Here is an 18,849-nt window from a genome sequence, read left to right on the forward strand (position 1 = left end):
TGCCGATCTCTTGAATTTCGTCGTAAGATCGACATATTTCCAATATAACGGGTCGATTTATGAAGTTTATTGATCGTGACCCCCAATGGTACACACGTAGGGTCAAAGAGGCTATCCATACAAGACCTCATCCCAATAACATAAATAGGGATAGCAGAATCGACATTCCCGAAGCTTGGATACCCACGATCAAACAACACAAGAGCCGATTTATGAGGACCTACGAGGGAACACCATCTAACGATCGGAATAATAATGAGGATCGAAATGCACCAATAGCAGCGTACCAACGTGCTACAAATAGCGACACGTAAACAATCGACCTCATCATCTGATGAAGACTAGTAGTATTGCAGTCGAAACGTCGCGATCTACCTCATAAGTGACTCTACCGTGAGACAAACGAACAAAGTTCATCTCTAATTGACAACAAGTTAGGATTAATGTTGGGTTAGGGGAGGGGTAGGTGGGCAGTTACCCAGATACTGCTATTGATCCGCAAGAGCTTACTTTGTAATAACGCCATTGTATTTGTATTCATCACTGACAGGGAAAGTTTTTTTTCCAGTTTCTTACATTTGGTTTCATTAGTCAGACGGTAACCAGAGGATACTGAACACTCCATGTAACTGCTTTTAAAGGTGAGCTGTCTTTCTCTTATAGTTCCATAGCCGCTGGCCATTAATTTTTATTTTTCTTGTTAATCATAACCATCACAATTTCCTCAAATGTGATGGTACATCTGCTACTTTTTTATTAACTAATCATTCTATGCAGTTGTAATCGAACAATGTAATCTGAGGTGCATTCTAAATCCAAGTAAAAGTGACACTGATACGAGCGAAAGCTGCGAGGGTCGAAAACTTTTGCTTTGATCGGATCTCTAAAAAGGATGTTTATCAAGATTGTTGTGTGTGCTCAAGTGATTAGCCTTTAAAATAATGAAAAATGAATTTTACACTTAAACCAGCGAGTCCTCTCGGAAAGAAAACAATTGCCCTCTAAAAAGTTGCGGAGAGAAGGCTTCAAAAAATAGCCTTCATCTTGTTTCGTCATTTGAGTTTTTTTACTTTTCCCTTTTTTATATTTTCACGTTAGGGGCCATTCTGATAAACGCAAAAGAGATGAATAACATGCATGAGATCCTAGAAAAGATCAAGATAGGCATAAATGTGGTCATATTTCTGTTGAGGACTGATCGTGGTATACAAGCCAGTGAGGTGTGTGGTGAATGTTTAATTTTGCTCAACAATTTTCACTGTGGTATTGATGACCTTGATGTCTATGAGGTGATATTCAATATGTATTACGCAATCTCTGGTTACACAAACGCAGCAAGATACACCAGCAGACTAATTGGTATGTTCCACAATGCTGGGATATTAATGATAGAACTGGGAGAAAAATATCAAGAAAAGAGTAGGTTTGCAGAAGCCAAGAAACTCTTTGAAGGAGCAGTTGCTATCATGAAAACTATCAGCTATAAAAGAAAAGAGGCACTGGCTTATGAATACCTTGGAGTCGTGTTTTATTCGCTCGGAGAATATCAGAAGGGTAAGGAATATTCCGAAAGAGCACTTGCCATCGCAACAGAAATTGGCGACAGGGAAAGAGAAGGATCACTTTACGGGAACTTTGGAGCTGTTTTTTACTCACTCGGTGAATATCAGAAGGCTAAAGAATATTACGAGAAAGCACTTGCCATCGCAACAGAAATTGGCGACAGGGAAAGAGAAGGATCACTTTACCTTAAATTTGGAGCTGTTTTTTACTCACTCGGTGAATATCAGAAGGCTAAAGAATATTACGAGAAAGCACTTGCAATCGCAACAGAAATTGGCGACAGGAAAAGAGAAGGATCACTTTACGGGAACTTTGGAGCTGTTTTTTACTCACTCGGTGAATATCAGAGGGCTAAAGAATATTACGAGAAAGCACTTGCAATCGCAACAGAAATTGGCGACAGAAGAGGAGAAGGATCACTTTACCGGAACCTTGGAGGTGTGTTTCACTCACTCGGTGAATATCAGAAGGCTAAAGAATATCACGAGAAAGCACTCGCCATCGCAACAGAAATTGGTGACAGAAAAGGAGAAGGAGCATCTTACGGGTGCCTTGGAGCTGTGTTTCACTCACTCGGAGAATATCAGAAGGCTAAAGAATATCACGAGAAAGCACTTGCCATCGCAACAGAAATTGGCGACAGAAGAGGAGAAGGAGCATCTTACGGGTGGCTTGGAGGTGTGTTTCACTCACTCGGTGAATATCAGAAGGCTAAAGAATATCACGAGAAAGCACTTGCAATCGCAACAGAAATTGGCGACAAAAAAATAGAAGGAACATCTTACGGGAACCTTGGATCTGTGTTTCTCTCCCTCGGTGAATATCAGAAGGCTAAAGAATATTACGAGAAAGCACTTGCAATCGCAACAGAAATTGGCGACAACAGAAAAAAAGGAACATCTTACGGGAACCTTGGAGCTGTGTTTCACTCCCTCGGTGCATATCAGAAGGCTAGAGAATATTACGAGAAAGCACTTGCAATCGCAACAGAAATTGGCGACAAAAGCGGAGAACTAACATCTTACGGGAACCTTGGAGCTGTGTTTCACTCACTCGGTGAATATCAAAAGGCTAAAGAATATTACGAGAAAGCACTTGCAATCGCAACAGAAATTGGCAACAGGGAAAGAGAAGGATCACTTTACGGGAACTTTGGAGCTGTTTTTCACTCACTCGGTGAATATCAGAAGGCTAAAGAATATTACGAGAAAGCACTTGCAATCGCAACAGAAATTGGCGACAGAAGAGGAGAAGGATCACTTTACCGGAACCTTGGAGCTGTGTTTCACTCACTCGGAGAATATCAGAAGGCTAAAGAATACCACGAGAAAGCACTCGCCATCTTAACAGAAATTGGCGACAGAAGAGGAGAAGGAGCATCTTACGGGTGCCTTGGAGCCGTGTTTCAATCACTCGGTGAATATCGGAAGGCTAAAGAATATCACGAGAAAGCACTTGCCATCGCAGCAGAAATTGGTAACAGGGAAGGAGAAGGAAGAGGCTATATAAATCTTGGAGCTGTGTTTCTATCACTTAGGAAAAATAAGCAGGCTAAAGAGCATTTCGACAAAGCGCTTTCCATCAGCACAGAGAGCGGAAACAGGAAATGTGAAGGGGAGTGCCACGCAGGCCTGGCAAATTTTTTTTATTCGCTTCATGATTACCAGAAGGCTACAGAACACGATGGCAAAGCCCTTGCCATTAGCAAGAACATTGGCGATAGAAAAAGCCAAGGAAGAACGTACCTACACTTTGGTCATGTGTCTCTATCGCTCGGCAATTATAGCGAATCAGAAAAGTACTTCGAGAAAGCGCACTTGATAAGTAACAAAATTGGAGACATTATGACTGACTTTGAAAGCCTCCTCGGAATCACCTTGTTAAAGATACCGCAATCAGAGTTAGAGAAGGCAATGTTGTATCTTTCTCAATGTATGAAAAAATATGAAGAGATGCGAAGTCTCCTCGCAGGAAACGATGACTTAAAAACATCTCTCTTAGAAGGGCGCGGTAATTTTCCCTACAAGTTGTTCAGTCAGTTGCTTTGCGTCACTGGAAGACATCGAGATGCTCTCTATGTGGAGGAGCTGAGACGAGCTAGAGGCCTTGCGGAATTAATGGGAGACAAGCTCTCAGTTGAAAGCCACATCTCAACTGATTCAACATCATGGTTTGGGATCGAAAAAATTGTAAATAAAGAAAACAGCTGTGATGTTTTGTACATTTCTTATTGTGAACGGCATGTTCATCTGTGGGTTTTGAAAGCAAACGGAGACATTAAGTATAGAGTGAGCCCCGAAATGGAAATCGACGCTCTCATCGCTGTATCAGTTTGTAACGTGGAGGACATTTTTAAAAGAAGTGCTTCCAGCTTTGGCGTTCTTATGAATGAGAATTGTGAAGATCGATCTCTGGATGACGACACTCCCATGCTCCATGAAGCGAGCCAAGCGACTGTGCGAGTTGACCAGACCAAAGCCAAAGCCCAAACCCAAAGAATTCTTCAGTTGTGCTTTGAACAGATCATCACTCCTGTACAAGATCTACTTACAGAGCCTGAAATCATCATTGTACCAGAGAGTTGCTCGTACCGAGTCCCTTTTGCTGCCTTACGAGACGAAACAGCTGGAAAGTATTTAGCAGAGACTCACCGTATCCGAATCGTTCCTTCTTTGACAACTCTCGGGCTCATTCAGGAATGTCCAGCGGACTATCACAGTCAGACTGGAGCACTAGTGGTGGGTGATCCCATGGCTGTCGAAGTGCAATACAAAGGACGTACCTTACAGTTGAAACCATTGCCTTGTGCAAGAAAGGAAGCAGAGATGGTTGGTCGACTCCTGGGGGTTCAGCCTTTGTTAGGAGAGCACGCAACAAAGAAGGCGGTACTTCAAGCAATTCATTCAGTGAGTCTAGTACACCTTGCTGCTCATGGTAACGCTGATAGAGGGGAAATTGCCCTTTCCCCTAATTGTGCCTTGGACAGCATTCCAAAAGAAGAAGACTACCTTCTGAAAATGTCTGACATTTCGAAGGTTAGGTTGCGAGCTAAGCTGGTAGTACTTAGCTGTTGCCACAGTGGGCGTGGAACGTTTAAAAAGGAAGGAGTCATTGGAATCGCTCGGGCTTTCTTAGCATCCGGTGCACGTTCAGTGTTGGTAGCATCGTGGGCCATACAAGACGAAGCAACAGAGCAGCTCATGAATCATTTCTACGAACATCTGGCTGCTGGAAAAAGTGCTAGTGAATCCCTTCACCAGGCCATCAAGTGGTTGAGGAGCAAAGGCTTCACCGAACCTTGTCAGTGGGCTCCGTTTGTGTTGATGGGAGACAACGTGACATTTGACTTAAAAAAATTTAGGTAAGCTTGAGCTTAATGAGTAATTTGTATAACAAAAGCTAATTTTTTTCGTTTGTCTCACGATGTAGTCACGTGTGATGTAGATCGCGACGTTTCGACTGCTAGTCTTCTTCAGGCGATGAAGAAGACTAACTGTATGCAGTCGAAAGGTCGCGATCTACATCATACGTGAAAACGTCGTGAGACAAACTAAAAAACTTAGCTTTTATTGTTATTAACCACTATGAATAACCACAACCTATTTTACGAAATTTGTATAATGTAACCTACACTGGTTTCTTATGATTTCGTTGTGAACGGTGTTTTGGAGCCGAACATCTTGGAAATGTAGTGATTAACAGAGTTCATACAGCACACAAAGGAACGGTTAAGACGGTTAGTTAGATTAATTTGCCATAGCTCAATATGATTTTTGTACGCAAACTGGGTTTAGGCATGGTATCCTTAACTTAATTCGCAAAGTTGAAAAACGACAGCCTTGAGCTAATGGCATCAAAGAAGTAAGCTGATCAAGGTTTTTTTTTCCGGTTTCTCAGTTTTATTTTTTGGCAATTTGGTCCATTTGCTCTAAGGCCGAAATTGTTCCTCTATCGTCACGTGCGTTTAACTTCCTTCTTTACACAAATTTTTTTTTCAGGAAAGAAGAACTGACAGATGATAAGAACGAGGCGGACAAGAGGCAGAGCAGAAACTGATCCGAGACAAAGACCCCTCTTCCTGCGCTGTGTTTGAAACTGGAAACTGGTGTTACTTTGACTCCTCTACCTGTGCTCTGGCCGAAACAGGAAACTGGTATAATTTGTACAGACATTTTTAGTTTGGTTCCAGTAAACTATTTACTTTTGAATACTATTCTTTTGATTTCGTGAGTCACTCGCTAGACTCATAAGGTAGATCAATAGAGGAACAAAATAATAAGGATGAGGATTAAAAACACTAAGGACATGAGATAAATGTTTTAAGATGCCAATATTGAGACACTTATTTTCCGATAGCGGTTCCTTAAATCTTTATTCTTTAAGGTCCATAGATTTAATTTGCGATTCTCGCTTCTAACTACGATGCATTTTATTGTAAAGTATGAAAGACAGTCAATTTTGTATATGTCAAGAAAGCAATCCAAGGCTAAAGGTTTGTCTTTTCTGGTCATTTCTAAGCTAGATGAATTGTACTTACTATGGAGATAATTTGAAAGTCAATCTGGAGGAGATAAAAGGATTACTTTCTAGGTGTTTTAGGTTTTATTTTTAGATAGAGGTCACTGTAAGACAAAATTGAGATGATTCTCACTAATAACTGTAGTTGATGAGGATCGATTGTTAACAGTGGTCCGATCACGACCTGAGTACGATTTTTTGACAGGTAGTTGATAACAAGCCATGAAATGCCAATCTTTATCGTTATCTAGAGGTTGTGCAGTGTTAAAAATATGATTAATTCCATTTATTTGCGATCAAATTCCTTGACGAGTAACAAAGGACGAACTAATTTGCTCCGCTCCCAACATGAGGGGGGCGAAGGTTCGAACCACTTTGAAGCTTAATTTTTTGCGGCTTTTTTGTCCGACTGCAATTTCTACAACTGTATTTCTTCGGTGGGAATAATTCCGTTATTCCGCATTATCCTCAGGTCAAAATATCATTGATTTCACTTATTTTGGATCCAATCACTGTTAACTCTCGGCCTATGGCAATGCCTTCTATTTTCTAGAGTTTGAAACAGAACTTATGATCATAAAAGAAGAATGATGTCCAATTTTGTGAATTTTCAGAGAACATGCAAAACAGCAAAATGCTCAAAAAGATGTTGAATTTTAAAGACGTTTGATTTGCTACTGATTTGATTGCCTCAAGAGAATTCTCTCTTGATATTCACGTAAAGATAAATACCACTAGACTACTAGTCATATATGCTTTTTTTTTTAGTATTTTTTAATTCCTCGGTAATAAAATTTGTTCTGTAAGCTGTGCTGTTGATTCAAGTATCCACATTTGTTTTTCTATGTAAGATATAATTTGTGACAATTGCTCACGGAAGGCGAAGGGAATGTTGGCTTACAATACTCAGTATGATATCAAGGGCACCATTTGAAACTAATCACTGAGCCTTAAAATAATTTTTTTATTTTGATTTCCCAGGTGATTGAATGAGCGTCCAAATTTGTTTATTTATCAAGAGACAACAAAAAGTCGTGCGAAGGCCAAGTCAAAATTTTAGTGCTTCATTTTGTAGCACGCGAAACAGATTATTTACGAGTAGCTTACCGTCGAAAAGGGATATCGACTTTCAACTGCAACTTAACGTACAAACAAGTTTTCCTATTATTCAGAAATAACAGGAAAACACTCTCCGAACTTGAGTCAACTTTTCAAAGAAGATTTTCCTCGGGAGGCATATTCGGTCACTTGACGCATTTAATCCAGTTGCGCTCTTTCGAGAGTATTGGATAGATTATGTTGAAATATGACCCAATCCTTGACTCTCTAGAGTGCGCCAAGCAAAACCAGCTGGAATAACACAACCTCCGACCAGTAATTTTGCCAATTTAATAAAACATTAGGCTGCTTTTTGTAATTCTGTACATCTGCAGTAATAGCTACTGGGGCAAGATAAAAATGGTACTTTTCGATGGATAGTCATATCAGATGGTTTTCACGCAAATTAGTACCACAGGGAGGGAAAAGGGGAAGGGAAGAGGTTACAACAACCTCTTGTCTTTATTCTTTAACAATTACCAACGAAGTAACAAAACAAACAGAAAACTTGAAGCTCTCAGAACAACAGCAATTTACTGCGACCCATAAAATTTTCAAACATAGAGGTATACTGAGAGTTTCAACGATCAGTTATATGGGGATAAAACTTATTGGCAGCTGTTGTTCCAGCCTTTGCCCACTCTTGTAATGAAACGTATACTAAGCTAAGCCTTTCTACAATAGAATGTCGCTTGAAGTAAACTTCCTCCCTTTGATAAAGCATAACAAAAAATTCGATGCTTAGTTTCTCTTGTTTACAATGATGGGTAAATTAATTATTCAAAAGGGTTAACAGCAGGTCACGCTTCTCGGTGAATCTGTTTTCTTCGCTATTTTATCAATGTGCTCATTTTATGGGAACACCCTGTCAATAATAAAATTCCTTTAACAAGACAAACTCTCCCGTAAACTTGAAGTACAGCCATACTGAAGTTTTTTCCTTTGCTTAAAGGGAACCCATGTGGTTCATACCCATGTGATTTTAGTTTATCATGTGCTTCTTTCCAGATTTTCTATGTATATTTCTTTAGGACTGAAATTTCCTAAAAAAAATGTGACCACGCCCCTTCCATCAACCCTTTCATTCCTTTAAGTGATCAACATGTGAATTCTTGTTACAATTTTAAGATATTTAAGACAGCCAGATAGTGAGAATTTACAAAATCATAGACAAAGAAGTATTGCCCTGATAATACCCAAGATTCTCAGGAATAAACAACAAATAAATGTATGCCCATCTGTTGGGAGAATTGGTTCATGGATATTAAGAGTGAAATGTCTAACTCTGATTATTTTGAAAGACTTCTATGAAACGTTGTTATTACAATGTGGGATGCTAATGATTTTATCCTTCTTGTCCGAAATCTCTGGTGAAGTCTTCAAACTTTTTCAGATCTGCAGAGTTTACTGTCGGTTTAGAAGTTGCCAAGGATCGTAGCATGTCCGGCTAAAAATAGTCATAAGGAATGTCGTAGCTGTTAATATATCTTGAAAAATAAGGATACCATTCACTAAAAAACACCGAAACTGCAAAATAACCAGTTGAAGCCTATGTGGTGCAATAACAGGGATTACTGTCTTTAAAAAAAATTCCCATTCTTTTAAATATCTTAAAAGACTCATGATCAATCAGTCAGCTTTGTTTGCTTGCCCTTTAGTCTCTGGATGGTTGATTTTAAGCTGAAAATTTCTGCATGGCTGTCAATTGCCAATGCAATGCATCCCTGGTGATAATGAGCCTCTCACTTCCCACAAGAGAAGGAATCCCATCTTCTTAACCCTCAAGGAATGACTTGCATTTCATTTCTCCCTACAATATCAGCCCTGAATCAAACATTAGGGTCATGAGAATAAAGGAAATGAACACTTAATAAAGAAGCTCTTGATTAAACAAATTCTCCTTTTCAGCAACTTAGGAAATGTATAGAGAACAGTATGGAGAATATGCATACTGATGGAAGAATTGTGAAGTAATTACCAGATTAACAACAGGCTCTAACAGCTTCTCTCCAGGTACTTGCATCCAGGTCATCTCTCTTGCACCTGGATCCCCTACAAAGAAACAGGGGAAAAAAAACTTGTGTCAAGATCTGGAGAAATTGTTTTCCTTAACACGAGGGTTTATCTTTTTTTGGAAAGGTGCACAGCAGAAGGAAGCCAAAAAGATGATATTGCAACCAAAGGGAAGGCATTGTAATAAATGATCATAGTAAAAATGATTGTAGATTTTATTACTAGACAAACATTCTCCTGTTGATATTCCAATATTTGTTCATCCAGCAAAAATTTAAAATTGTAAATCTCTTCCAAAAGCCTTCCATTCTAAAAATTCCTCCTGGTACCTGATTCAGAAGTGTTTTCATATATATTGTACTTGGGGTTGAGAAAATGCCCACAGAATGAGTAGCAAGGTTGGGCAAAATAACTAGTTGACATAGGTCAAAATTAAGACAACATGAACCAGACAGGGAAAGTCTCCAGGACCCAGGATATCTTCATCAATGTTAAGGCCTTTTCTGACAAAATCAACGCATTAAAAATTGCACATGATCAAGTGTCAGTGGTCAAAACCATCCAACTGGTTATTGAGGATTTTCTCATTCATCTACAGCCTGCTTGTTCAGACAAATGCTTAAACTTTCAGAAGTTCACATACCTTTGGTGAATTTGACAAAACAGAGGAACACAATAAAATAAAAGATATGGATAAGAATTTGAGACTATTCAATCTCAACTGTAAAACAAAATTGCCACATAAATACCTGGTGAACATGGTGTTAGGAGATCATCTGCTATGACTTCTGGGTTTTGTGGGGAGGGACCCCTCGCCTTTTAAAACCACACAAATAAAGAACAGTGACAAATTAGGTGCAAAGAAAAAGAGAACATCAGCAAATGTCTTCACACTGATCCTTAACTTAGGGGAAAACAATGAATTTGGATTTTGATGTGGGAGGTCTGTGACAGGAGAGGTAGTGTACATTACAGAACATTTTATTCAAGCAACAGAGGGAAAAGAAGACAATGTTTAGCTTTTTCAATTAGTGCTCTCAAGAACTTTGACTTGATAACTGAAGTAAAATATTTCATGCCTGAATTTGAGAAAGACATTATACAAACCAGTTTAAAATGTGTTGCTTGTTGTACTTTTCTGACCGGCTGCATCATAGCATCACGCACAACAATGCTGATGTCTGCACCCGAATACCTGAAATCATGGGGAGAGCGTACATAGTTTTAAATCGACAAGTGTTGACAAACAAGTGCTAACTAAGATTTGTAGACTTGGATATTAACCCTTTACACCCTAACATCAGAATGCATATTCTCCAAACTGTTCTCCATGCATCTCCTAAGGTGCTGACAAGGAGAATTTGTTTAAAAATCAGGGGCTTTGTTAGTTGGTGATCGTTTCCTATATTCTTGGGACCTTTATATGTGATTCAGGGGTGACATGATGCCAGTCACTCATAGGGGTCAATGGGTGAAGCTTTCATGCTGCAAAAAGTGGAACATTCAACAAGGCCTGCATTTTAACTTTTAATTATCCAATATTGATGATCCTTGATTTAATGCATATCAAGACTGACCAAACAGTAATTTTTTCAGGCATGTAATAAAACTCCACTGCCGAACTTAGAGGTAATAGGAACAAAGAAAAATAAAACTGGAGAACATAGTTTGATTTATTGAAAAAAAAAAATCCTTTGAACTAACATTCAAGAAAATTAATGCATGACAAACAGACTTTGTAGGTTTGCAGGTTAAATAAAAACTATATTTAATCTATGATCCTGAGGTTGTTTATCCCAATTAATAAGTTTGATTGTCCTCACCCTTCAGTTTTCTCTGCTAGATCCCTGAATTCTGTGGGTTGAATACAGTGTTTGATGTTTCCCATATGTAACTCAAACATCTTTACCCGAGCTGATGCCTCAGGTAATGGGATATAAATCCTTTTTTCAAATCTAGAAAAGATGTTGAGGAAATTACTCCAATTTTCCATAAAATGCAGAATATTGAATTAAAGATACATTGTGCAATGCATGAGCATGCTCATGCATATGAACATGCTGGTAGATTTCAATTAACAATTGGTTCATATGTCAGTGTACGTTCATTGAGATATGAAGCACGCAGGAAGTTTGGAGAGCATGAAAGATGCATAAGAGTTGCTTGAGGCATAGCCAAGAGCAACTCTAGCTTCTTGAGTGCTCTCCAAACTTCCCAAGTGCTTCATATCTTGATGAACACACAGATGACTTATGAACCAATTGTTTTATAACATTTTCAACCTAATGGAAAATTTTTTCTCTGGGATTTGTTTGCTGATGTCATGAGCATGCACAATAGGAACATGAAGCATACTCGCGCAATTGAATTTGATTAGACAAATTTACTAGCTATGTTATAATGTATTTTGCTTGCTTCTGCCCTAATACTGTATGTCTGTCTTGATATTGATTGACAATACTGACAAACTAAAACTTGTAAGTTCGGCCTTGAACTGCAGAGATTTTGTGCCTGTGAAAGGTGTAAGAAACAAGAAGACTTCTTCCCTTTTTGCTTGGATTTTTTTTTTAACACACGAAAGAATCAGTATCATCATCACAAAAATCTAAACTGAATTCAGTGGTCAAATACTTAAGGGTTTTGCACAAAAACTCACAAGTATGAACCCCTTATAAGCACAAGTATGCCTTGGGACAATAATTATAAAGAAATGCAAAATAATATCCTAAAGTCATGTATAATATACCTTCTTCTGATAGCAGAGTCAAGAGTCCATGGAATGTTTGTTGCTCCCAGGACAAGTACATCTTTATTATCAACTCCAACACCTTCAGTTAAGATGTAACAGATTAAATAAAATAGCACTTTAAGGACTTCTTAATAGAGAGAAGACTCCCCCTGTCAGCCAAACAAAATTGCCACCATATCACTCAGTCTTTAACCTGTGTCAATATTCCTGAAGGACAAGTCAGTAGATAAAGTACATGTGCACTGTTTTGTTAAATGCAATGGAGTTTCAAACTATTTTTAATCCTAGATATCTTGAAAATTCTGTTATCTTTCACCTGAAACCATATCCCCCCTTCACCGAGTTGCTAAAATGTACACTGATTTGTTAAATGCAGAGGAGTTTCAAATTATTTTGAGCCCTAGATATCTTATACATCCTTTTATCTCAAACCTGAAACCATGTCCTTTGGCCATTAAAATGTACCATTAAATATCTTCAACATTTTGTAGCACCAGTACCATGGTTTCTAAAACCCCCTTAGTATCCTGAAGCCACTGATAATTTCTCTGAACCCCTTGATACCACAAATTCTCAAAAACTTGTGAAGCCTTTTTTCCCTGCAGGCCCCAAGAAGCTTGAACAACAACATCAAAAAAAAAACTCCATTGTAAGGGGAATTCAAACTTTACCAGTGGTAAAAATAACAATATTTGTCAAAAAGAGAGAAAAAACTTGAAAAAAGGGTCTTAGACAAACTCTTATTTGATTTTCTTAGAATGAGAGGAAATGAAAAAAAATCCTAGAGAAAAAGTTGCCAGATAATTATTTCTGATTCACAAAATGGTGTAGGAAACATTTACTGAAATAAGCCTTTGAGTCATCTTTCTACATGTACATGCACTCTTACTGTTAAAACAAAATAAAAAAGGAGAACATATGTAATACTAAAATCAAAGAAAACTATTCCAATCTTATGCTTTTTGTAACTGTCAGGGACTTATTTTCCCTCTTTTTCAGGCCACATTCTAGACAGCAAATGCTTTATTTACACTGACTATAGAACCTAATCCCTTCCCTGCAGATTTTTAGAAATTTCAAGGTAAGATATATGTTGTTTTTATAAGACTTACCTTGCATTTGAACCAGAAACTCTGTTTTAATTCTCCTAGCTGATTCACTTTCATTTTCGCTTCTTGAGCCACACAAGGAATCAACTTCATCAATAAAAATTATGGCTGGTTTATTGTCACGTGCTAATTCAAATAGCTGCTTTACAAGCCTGAAAAAGTAAGCAGATGGGTATTAAGCATGATTGGGACTCCCATAAGTGACCAAGAAAGAACTTCTCCAAACAATATCAATATAATATCAAGCAGAAAAGAGATGAAAATAAAGAAATCCATTAGGAGATTACAAGTTGATCCAATACCAAATTCTTCAAACTCACATCATATCGGTTGTATAGCAAACAGTTGAGAGAATTAGTAAATGAGATCTTGGCAGTGAAAGGGTTAAAATGATTGGACAGGCATGGAGTCACAATGGCATTGCTTCCCTCCAGAAAACATTCATTCACACTAATGGAAGTTAATCCCGCAACATGTACTGATTTTTTCATGAGCTTATTTTTATTGATGGTTAGACCCAAAGAGAGTTCAGAGAAGAAAACTGTTTGAATCACAAGAAAAGGAGACATATTATATTACAGTTGCTTTAATTATACATCAGATTGGTTTAAGAAAGAGTGACAAAAGTTTTCTGAACCACTAAGTAAAGCAAAACTAATGGTACCCTGGATTACTCAATCGAAGGAAATTTGCAAAATTTAAAAATTTTTTTTCTCAAGGAGGTCTGTTGTATAAGCCATGAGCCACAGTTTTGAGTTTGCCTGATGTCACTGGGTAAATCGATAAATGGCCAACATGTCTTCCTGCTTGTTTTCAGTGGATTTATTTATAAGTACTTGAAATAAATTGGATAAATTTTCATCACAAGCTAGGAAAATTAACTAATGGACAACTTCTACACAGAAAACATTATGTTTTAGACAGTACCGTTCACTTTCTCCAAGCCACTTAGACACTAGGTCAGATGATGAAATAGATATAAATGTTGAGTTGTTTGCTTCGGTTGCTACTGCTTTTGCTAAGTAGGATTTTCCTGTACCAGGAGGCTGTAAAACAAAATGGAAACTGTTGTAATATATCACTGTCTTATTCTCCTGTTAGGTATTTGAAATAGGTTACCACAAAATGTTGAGTTCATGGCATTGGCAAATGAATTGGTACATGTATCTTACCCCATACAGCAAGATCCCACTCCATGGCCTTCGTTTTCCTGTCATTCAAAAGATGTGATAAATCAGTGGGTACGACATCATAAACATTCTAGGCCCGGGCAAGACAGAGACCTACCTGTAGTTAAGCTTCCCTTGAAAGAGATTATCCTTAAGAAAATTCTAGTTATCACAAAACGAAGCATAAAACATCATGCCCACAATTTACAATAGGCCTTTGCATACTGTATCAAGTTATTTGCCATCACCATAACTCTGGCTTTTTGTTCATTTCAGATAATCTAAGCTCAGCTCTCTATCTTAAGCTTAACAGTGTAATGTGTATAAACCAAATTCCTGGAGAGATAAAAACTTAATTGATAAGTAAAAACCAATTTGTCATTTATCAATTGACCTCATGTGCTGTTTTTAAAATACACAATTTTCTGCACCCTCTATTTACCTGTGGATTATGGACTCCAGTATCAAACAATATATGGTGTTTAAGTAAATCTACGTTGCTTATTTTATATTTTATCACAGTATCAAATTGTCTGGATGATGTGCATACAAATAGCAGCAAAGGATAGTAAAATTTAATTTTCAAAATTTGAAGTAAAAACAAAGGCAGTTGCCTTGTTAGTTACCTGTGAACAAGTGAGGGAATTTAATTGGTAGAATGACAGCCTCCTTCAGGGCTTCCTTAGCTGAGTCTAACCCAGCAACATCAGACCACAGCACTTTGGGTTTTTCCATTACAATGGCACCTTAGAAAAGAGAAACAAATCCAGTTCCTCAAGAACAATTCCTAAAACACTAAAAGTCCTGCAATATTTTTAGCAAGTTTTGGTGATTTGCAAAACTGCCTTTAACCTAAAGGAGAAATATAATACTATTAGTTACATTGGAAAGAAAACAATATAGATAAAAATACCCCAAGGAGGATTGAGGATAGTCAAGACTGGACAAGATGAATTCAAAGTGGATTGAAAATGATGCATATCCCCCAGTGCAAATGGACAAACCATGAGAGCATTTGAACGCATCTCATAACTTAGACAAGGAGTACCAGAAAAATTAGCTGTAGAGCAAATTACCTGAGACACAACTGAAAACTATCTGTACAGCACAGTAAGAAAAAGAACGTGGAAACAGGTGTAAGACAGATTAAGATGTTACTACTCACTGTTTAGTTGACCCCTGAGTTTTTTTGCTTGTGCATCGTCTTCATCGTCATCACTGTTATCGTCTTTGTTGCCATCTTTGCCACTGTTGGAAAAAATGAAGAACACATACTTACATGCTTATTATTTTTTTAATCCCTTCACTAGAAGAACTGACCTCAGAAGAACATTTCTCCTTTCAACATCAATTAATTTTCAAGCAAAAAGAAAAAATTTCAAGAAAGGGGAAATTGTTTGATTAAAGTCAGTGAAACTCAGACAGTGTGGAGAACTGATCCTAAGAATGAAAGGGTTAGTCATTGACCCATAAAAATCAAAAGAAAAGTGGAAGACTATCAATTTAAATCTAATTTTTGGCTCCCTTTTAACCATTCATTGAGAAATATAAAAATTGATGAATAACAAATTATTATCTCTTTTAAGAGACTATTAAACCAGCTAGCTGGTTAAATTTACAATACATAATGAAGCAGCATACAAAAAATAAATTTATAATAAATTGTAAAAAGTTAATTTTAGATAAAAAAATCAAAGTGATCTACAAAACTCATTTAGCCCTACTAGCATTCAGTATTTTCTTTTAAATAAAAGGTACATAATATTAGAAACAGGTATGTTTTTAACCCTTTAACTCCCATGAGTGACCAAGACAGAATTTCTCCTTACAATACCAATACAATATCTACCAGATAAGTGATGAGAATAGAGAAAAATATCAATTTGGGGATAATTAGTTGATCCAATGCTAAATTCTCTGAGTTAACATTATGAGAATTGTATGGTTGAAAGTAAGGAGAATTACAAATTTGATCTGGGAGTTAAAGGGTTACAGGTTGTTCCCACACAAGTAGAGTAACCAAGGTAGCAAAAGCGAATAGCTTTATCCAAAAAGGTATATATAATTTATATTGTCTTAAAAATGCTAATTTTCTCTTTACTAAATGTGATTGTGAGAATTTGGGGCTTCTTTAGGCCAATCTTTCTCAAATTTTCTCTGTTGAAATAAAAGTTACAGACCCTTTATTGTTTTCTTTTCCTCCTCCTGATGATGCTACAGGTTTCTTTTTGTTTTTGCCTTGAAGACATGTCTTAAGTTTCTCAGCCCTATCAAGGTATTGAATACACTTTTGTCTGATACTCTCCTTGGACTTATCTCCATGAGCTTCATCTAAAGTTTCATAATGGATGAGAAAATAAGGAAAAAGTTTTACAAGTTGACCACAATTAAAAGTATTAGGTAAATAACTGACTTCAGTGCTAGTGAGCTTTATGATAACCTCCATAGCAATTCTAAAAATTCCATTTTCTTCCCTTTTCTAATAATCCTTGAACCAATCCTGTATAAAAATTCTGAAATTTGTCTGTCAATTCTTGTTTAGTAGACACACTTGTTACCTTTGATCAATGTACAACAAAATTCTTTCCTCAAAATTTCAAATGCCCAGGGAGTTATGCAGGGGGTTGGCTGGGGGTAGAGGATATTGAAGTTTCAAATTGATTGCTGTATAATTACAGGAATTCTATGTTGCATAAATTTATTGTGGAACTTGCTTGCAGGGATTTTATCAGGAAATAGAGTACAAAGAAAATAGTTTCAGCACCTGGAGAACATTCTCCATTTCTACATAAAAAAAAAAAGACTAAGGCCATCCAAACTCTGAACGAGAATTTGGTTCAATAGCTGGAAAGTTCTCGGATCTTAGATGCCTAAAGAATACTCTTTACTTGCAAGAGAGAAATTTATTCTGGGCAAGTAACAGTTTGAGAGTTCTTCCTCTAAGAGCAAAGATAGAGTCATGAGCTTACAAGTATTAGCTAAAACCTACCAAGGTTAATTTTGTTTTACATGACATTAGGTGATTGGAACCATTTCTACTCCTTATGGAAGGTAAACTAATCTATCTCAGCAAATTTAAAGTAATGGATGCAAATAACAGTATATGTATAAAGCACCTGTAAAATAAACTGCATTTTAAGTGTCACACTTTTATAATACAGAATCACTTTGGACTTTTGAGCAGTTTATGTTCAGTTTTTTTCCTGCTCAGTTTGTGTGATGATATCACTCAGGAAACAATTACCATTGTTTTTCACAATAAATTGACATTCAAATATAGAAAACAACACAAGGGGTAGTTGCATGAACCACATATTACACACGGCCTTAGTTTCGCTTACAAGTGGAACTTTTGGCGGCACACGAATCACAACTCAATTAGTTGTAAATTTAAAGAGGAACTACTGATTGACAGCAGATAAAATGCGTCTGAAAAAGAGTAACAGAGAGACCTCGCGTACACCGAATGAAATACAGAAGAACATCTTTCAAACGAAAAACAAATAAGAAGTGGAAACAGTTAACTTCGTAAAAATAATCTGTACTTACATTTTATGGCATGCAAAAAATATTCCACACCATGTTCATAGAGTCGAAGAGCCTCTTCGTAATTTCCAGCTTTGTCCTCATCTGTAGCCTTAGTTACAATCTCTATAGCTTTCTAAAAACATGACAAAAGGACACGGTAGATTGAAAGCTTGAATGTTGCTTAAGGCGCTAGAACTAAGTGAGACACTTTTGCAGGTTTTCCTGAGTCGCCACGGCTTTCGATCTCATTTTTTTATGACAATTTAGGAAATCTGTGAAACAAAAAACCTTTTGAAAAGCAAGTAACAAGTTTACCTTTAAAGTGCCTCCCTCTGACATAGCTGCAGGTTAATCAAAATAGCCCAGCAGATGAAGCAAAGGAAAAGAAATCCTTCGCTGATCGACAGGAACTTACAAAAGCTAAAATGGCTGCCAAACTAGGAATACCGCTGGTCAGGTTTTATATCCTCGGGTTTGACGTCAACCTCCGAAAATAAAAAACTTACTGACGTCATAATAATTTTCAGGTTTATGATTTAGATAGTGTACTTCACTCGGGCTAATATCTTTGGTATTCATGAGAAAATTTGGCTAGGCTGTGGCAGAGAATGTAAGCCTCCTGATCAAAAAGGAAAAAAAAAATGCCTCTTGGGCGCCCCGCTCCCTGCCGCGCAAACTTTTCCTTCGATGAAATCTCTCTTAAGATGGACCAAGCTTAGTCACGAGGAACTGCTCGCAGTCAGGCGAACAGTAGAGATACTTCAGTTGATTTAGAGAGGAAAATGAAGGTTCCAAAAAAGAGAGAAATAATAGCCTGAAAGTGAGAGAAAAGGGTGAAGACAAAAGGGAAGATGGATAAACGGGAACAACTCGCCCTTTTTGATGATCTCCCTCTCACACCAATGTTCCGTTCCAATTATTTCGGATGCGGGGAGTAAACTTTTCTAGCAACCTCAGTTGTTATCTAATGGTCTTTTACCATGTTATCTAATAGTCTTTTACCCCCATCTCACCCCTGTTCATCCCTTCCACGCAACCAAAGCTGATTTTACTGTTGTAAAGACAATAACATTTTTTCTGTGAGGGCAAATTCGGAGGAGTC

At 37.4% G+C, this 18,849-nt stretch overlaps 2 protein-coding genes across 2 annotated transcripts; one reads left to right on the plus strand and one right to left on the minus strand.

Moving 5' to 3' along the window:
* Positions 1-1,133: 1,133 nt before the first annotated feature.
* Positions 1,134-5,663, plus strand: LOC131779038 (tetratricopeptide repeat protein 28-like). Its single transcript, XM_066163603.1, has 2 exons — positions 1,134-4,924; positions 5,562-5,663. Exons 1-2 carry the CDS (start codon positions 1,134-1,136, stop codon positions 5,617-5,619), a joined length of 3,849 nt encoding a protein of 1,282 aa, XP_066019700.1. The 3' UTR covers positions 5,620-5,663.
* Positions 5,664-7,454: 1,791 nt separating this feature from the next.
* On the minus strand, positions 7,455-18,179 carry LOC131782002 (vacuolar protein sorting-associated protein 4-like). Its single transcript, XM_066163991.1, has 14 exons — positions 18,063-18,179; positions 17,769-17,880; positions 16,400-16,550; positions 15,385-15,467; positions 14,846-14,965; positions 14,223-14,260; positions 13,978-14,096; positions 13,054-13,202; positions 11,939-12,020; positions 11,016-11,147; positions 10,300-10,387; positions 9,942-10,008; positions 9,158-9,231; positions 7,455-8,626 (listed from the first exon to the last, which is right to left on the minus strand). The coding sequence occupies exons 1-14, from the start codon at positions 18,084-18,086 to the stop codon at positions 8,525-8,527; spliced, it is 1,341 nt and encodes a 446-aa protein (XP_066020088.1). The 5' UTR covers positions 18,087-18,179; the 3' UTR covers positions 7,455-8,524.
* Between the last annotated feature and the right edge of the window lie 670 nt (positions 18,180-18,849).

This window comes from Pocillopora verrucosa, chromosome 3 (assembly GCF_036669915.1).
Source record: "Pocillopora verrucosa isolate sample1 chromosome 3, ASM3666991v2, whole genome shotgun sequence".
Taxonomy (NCBI): domain Eukaryota; kingdom Metazoa; phylum Cnidaria; class Anthozoa; order Scleractinia; family Pocilloporidae; genus Pocillopora; species Pocillopora verrucosa.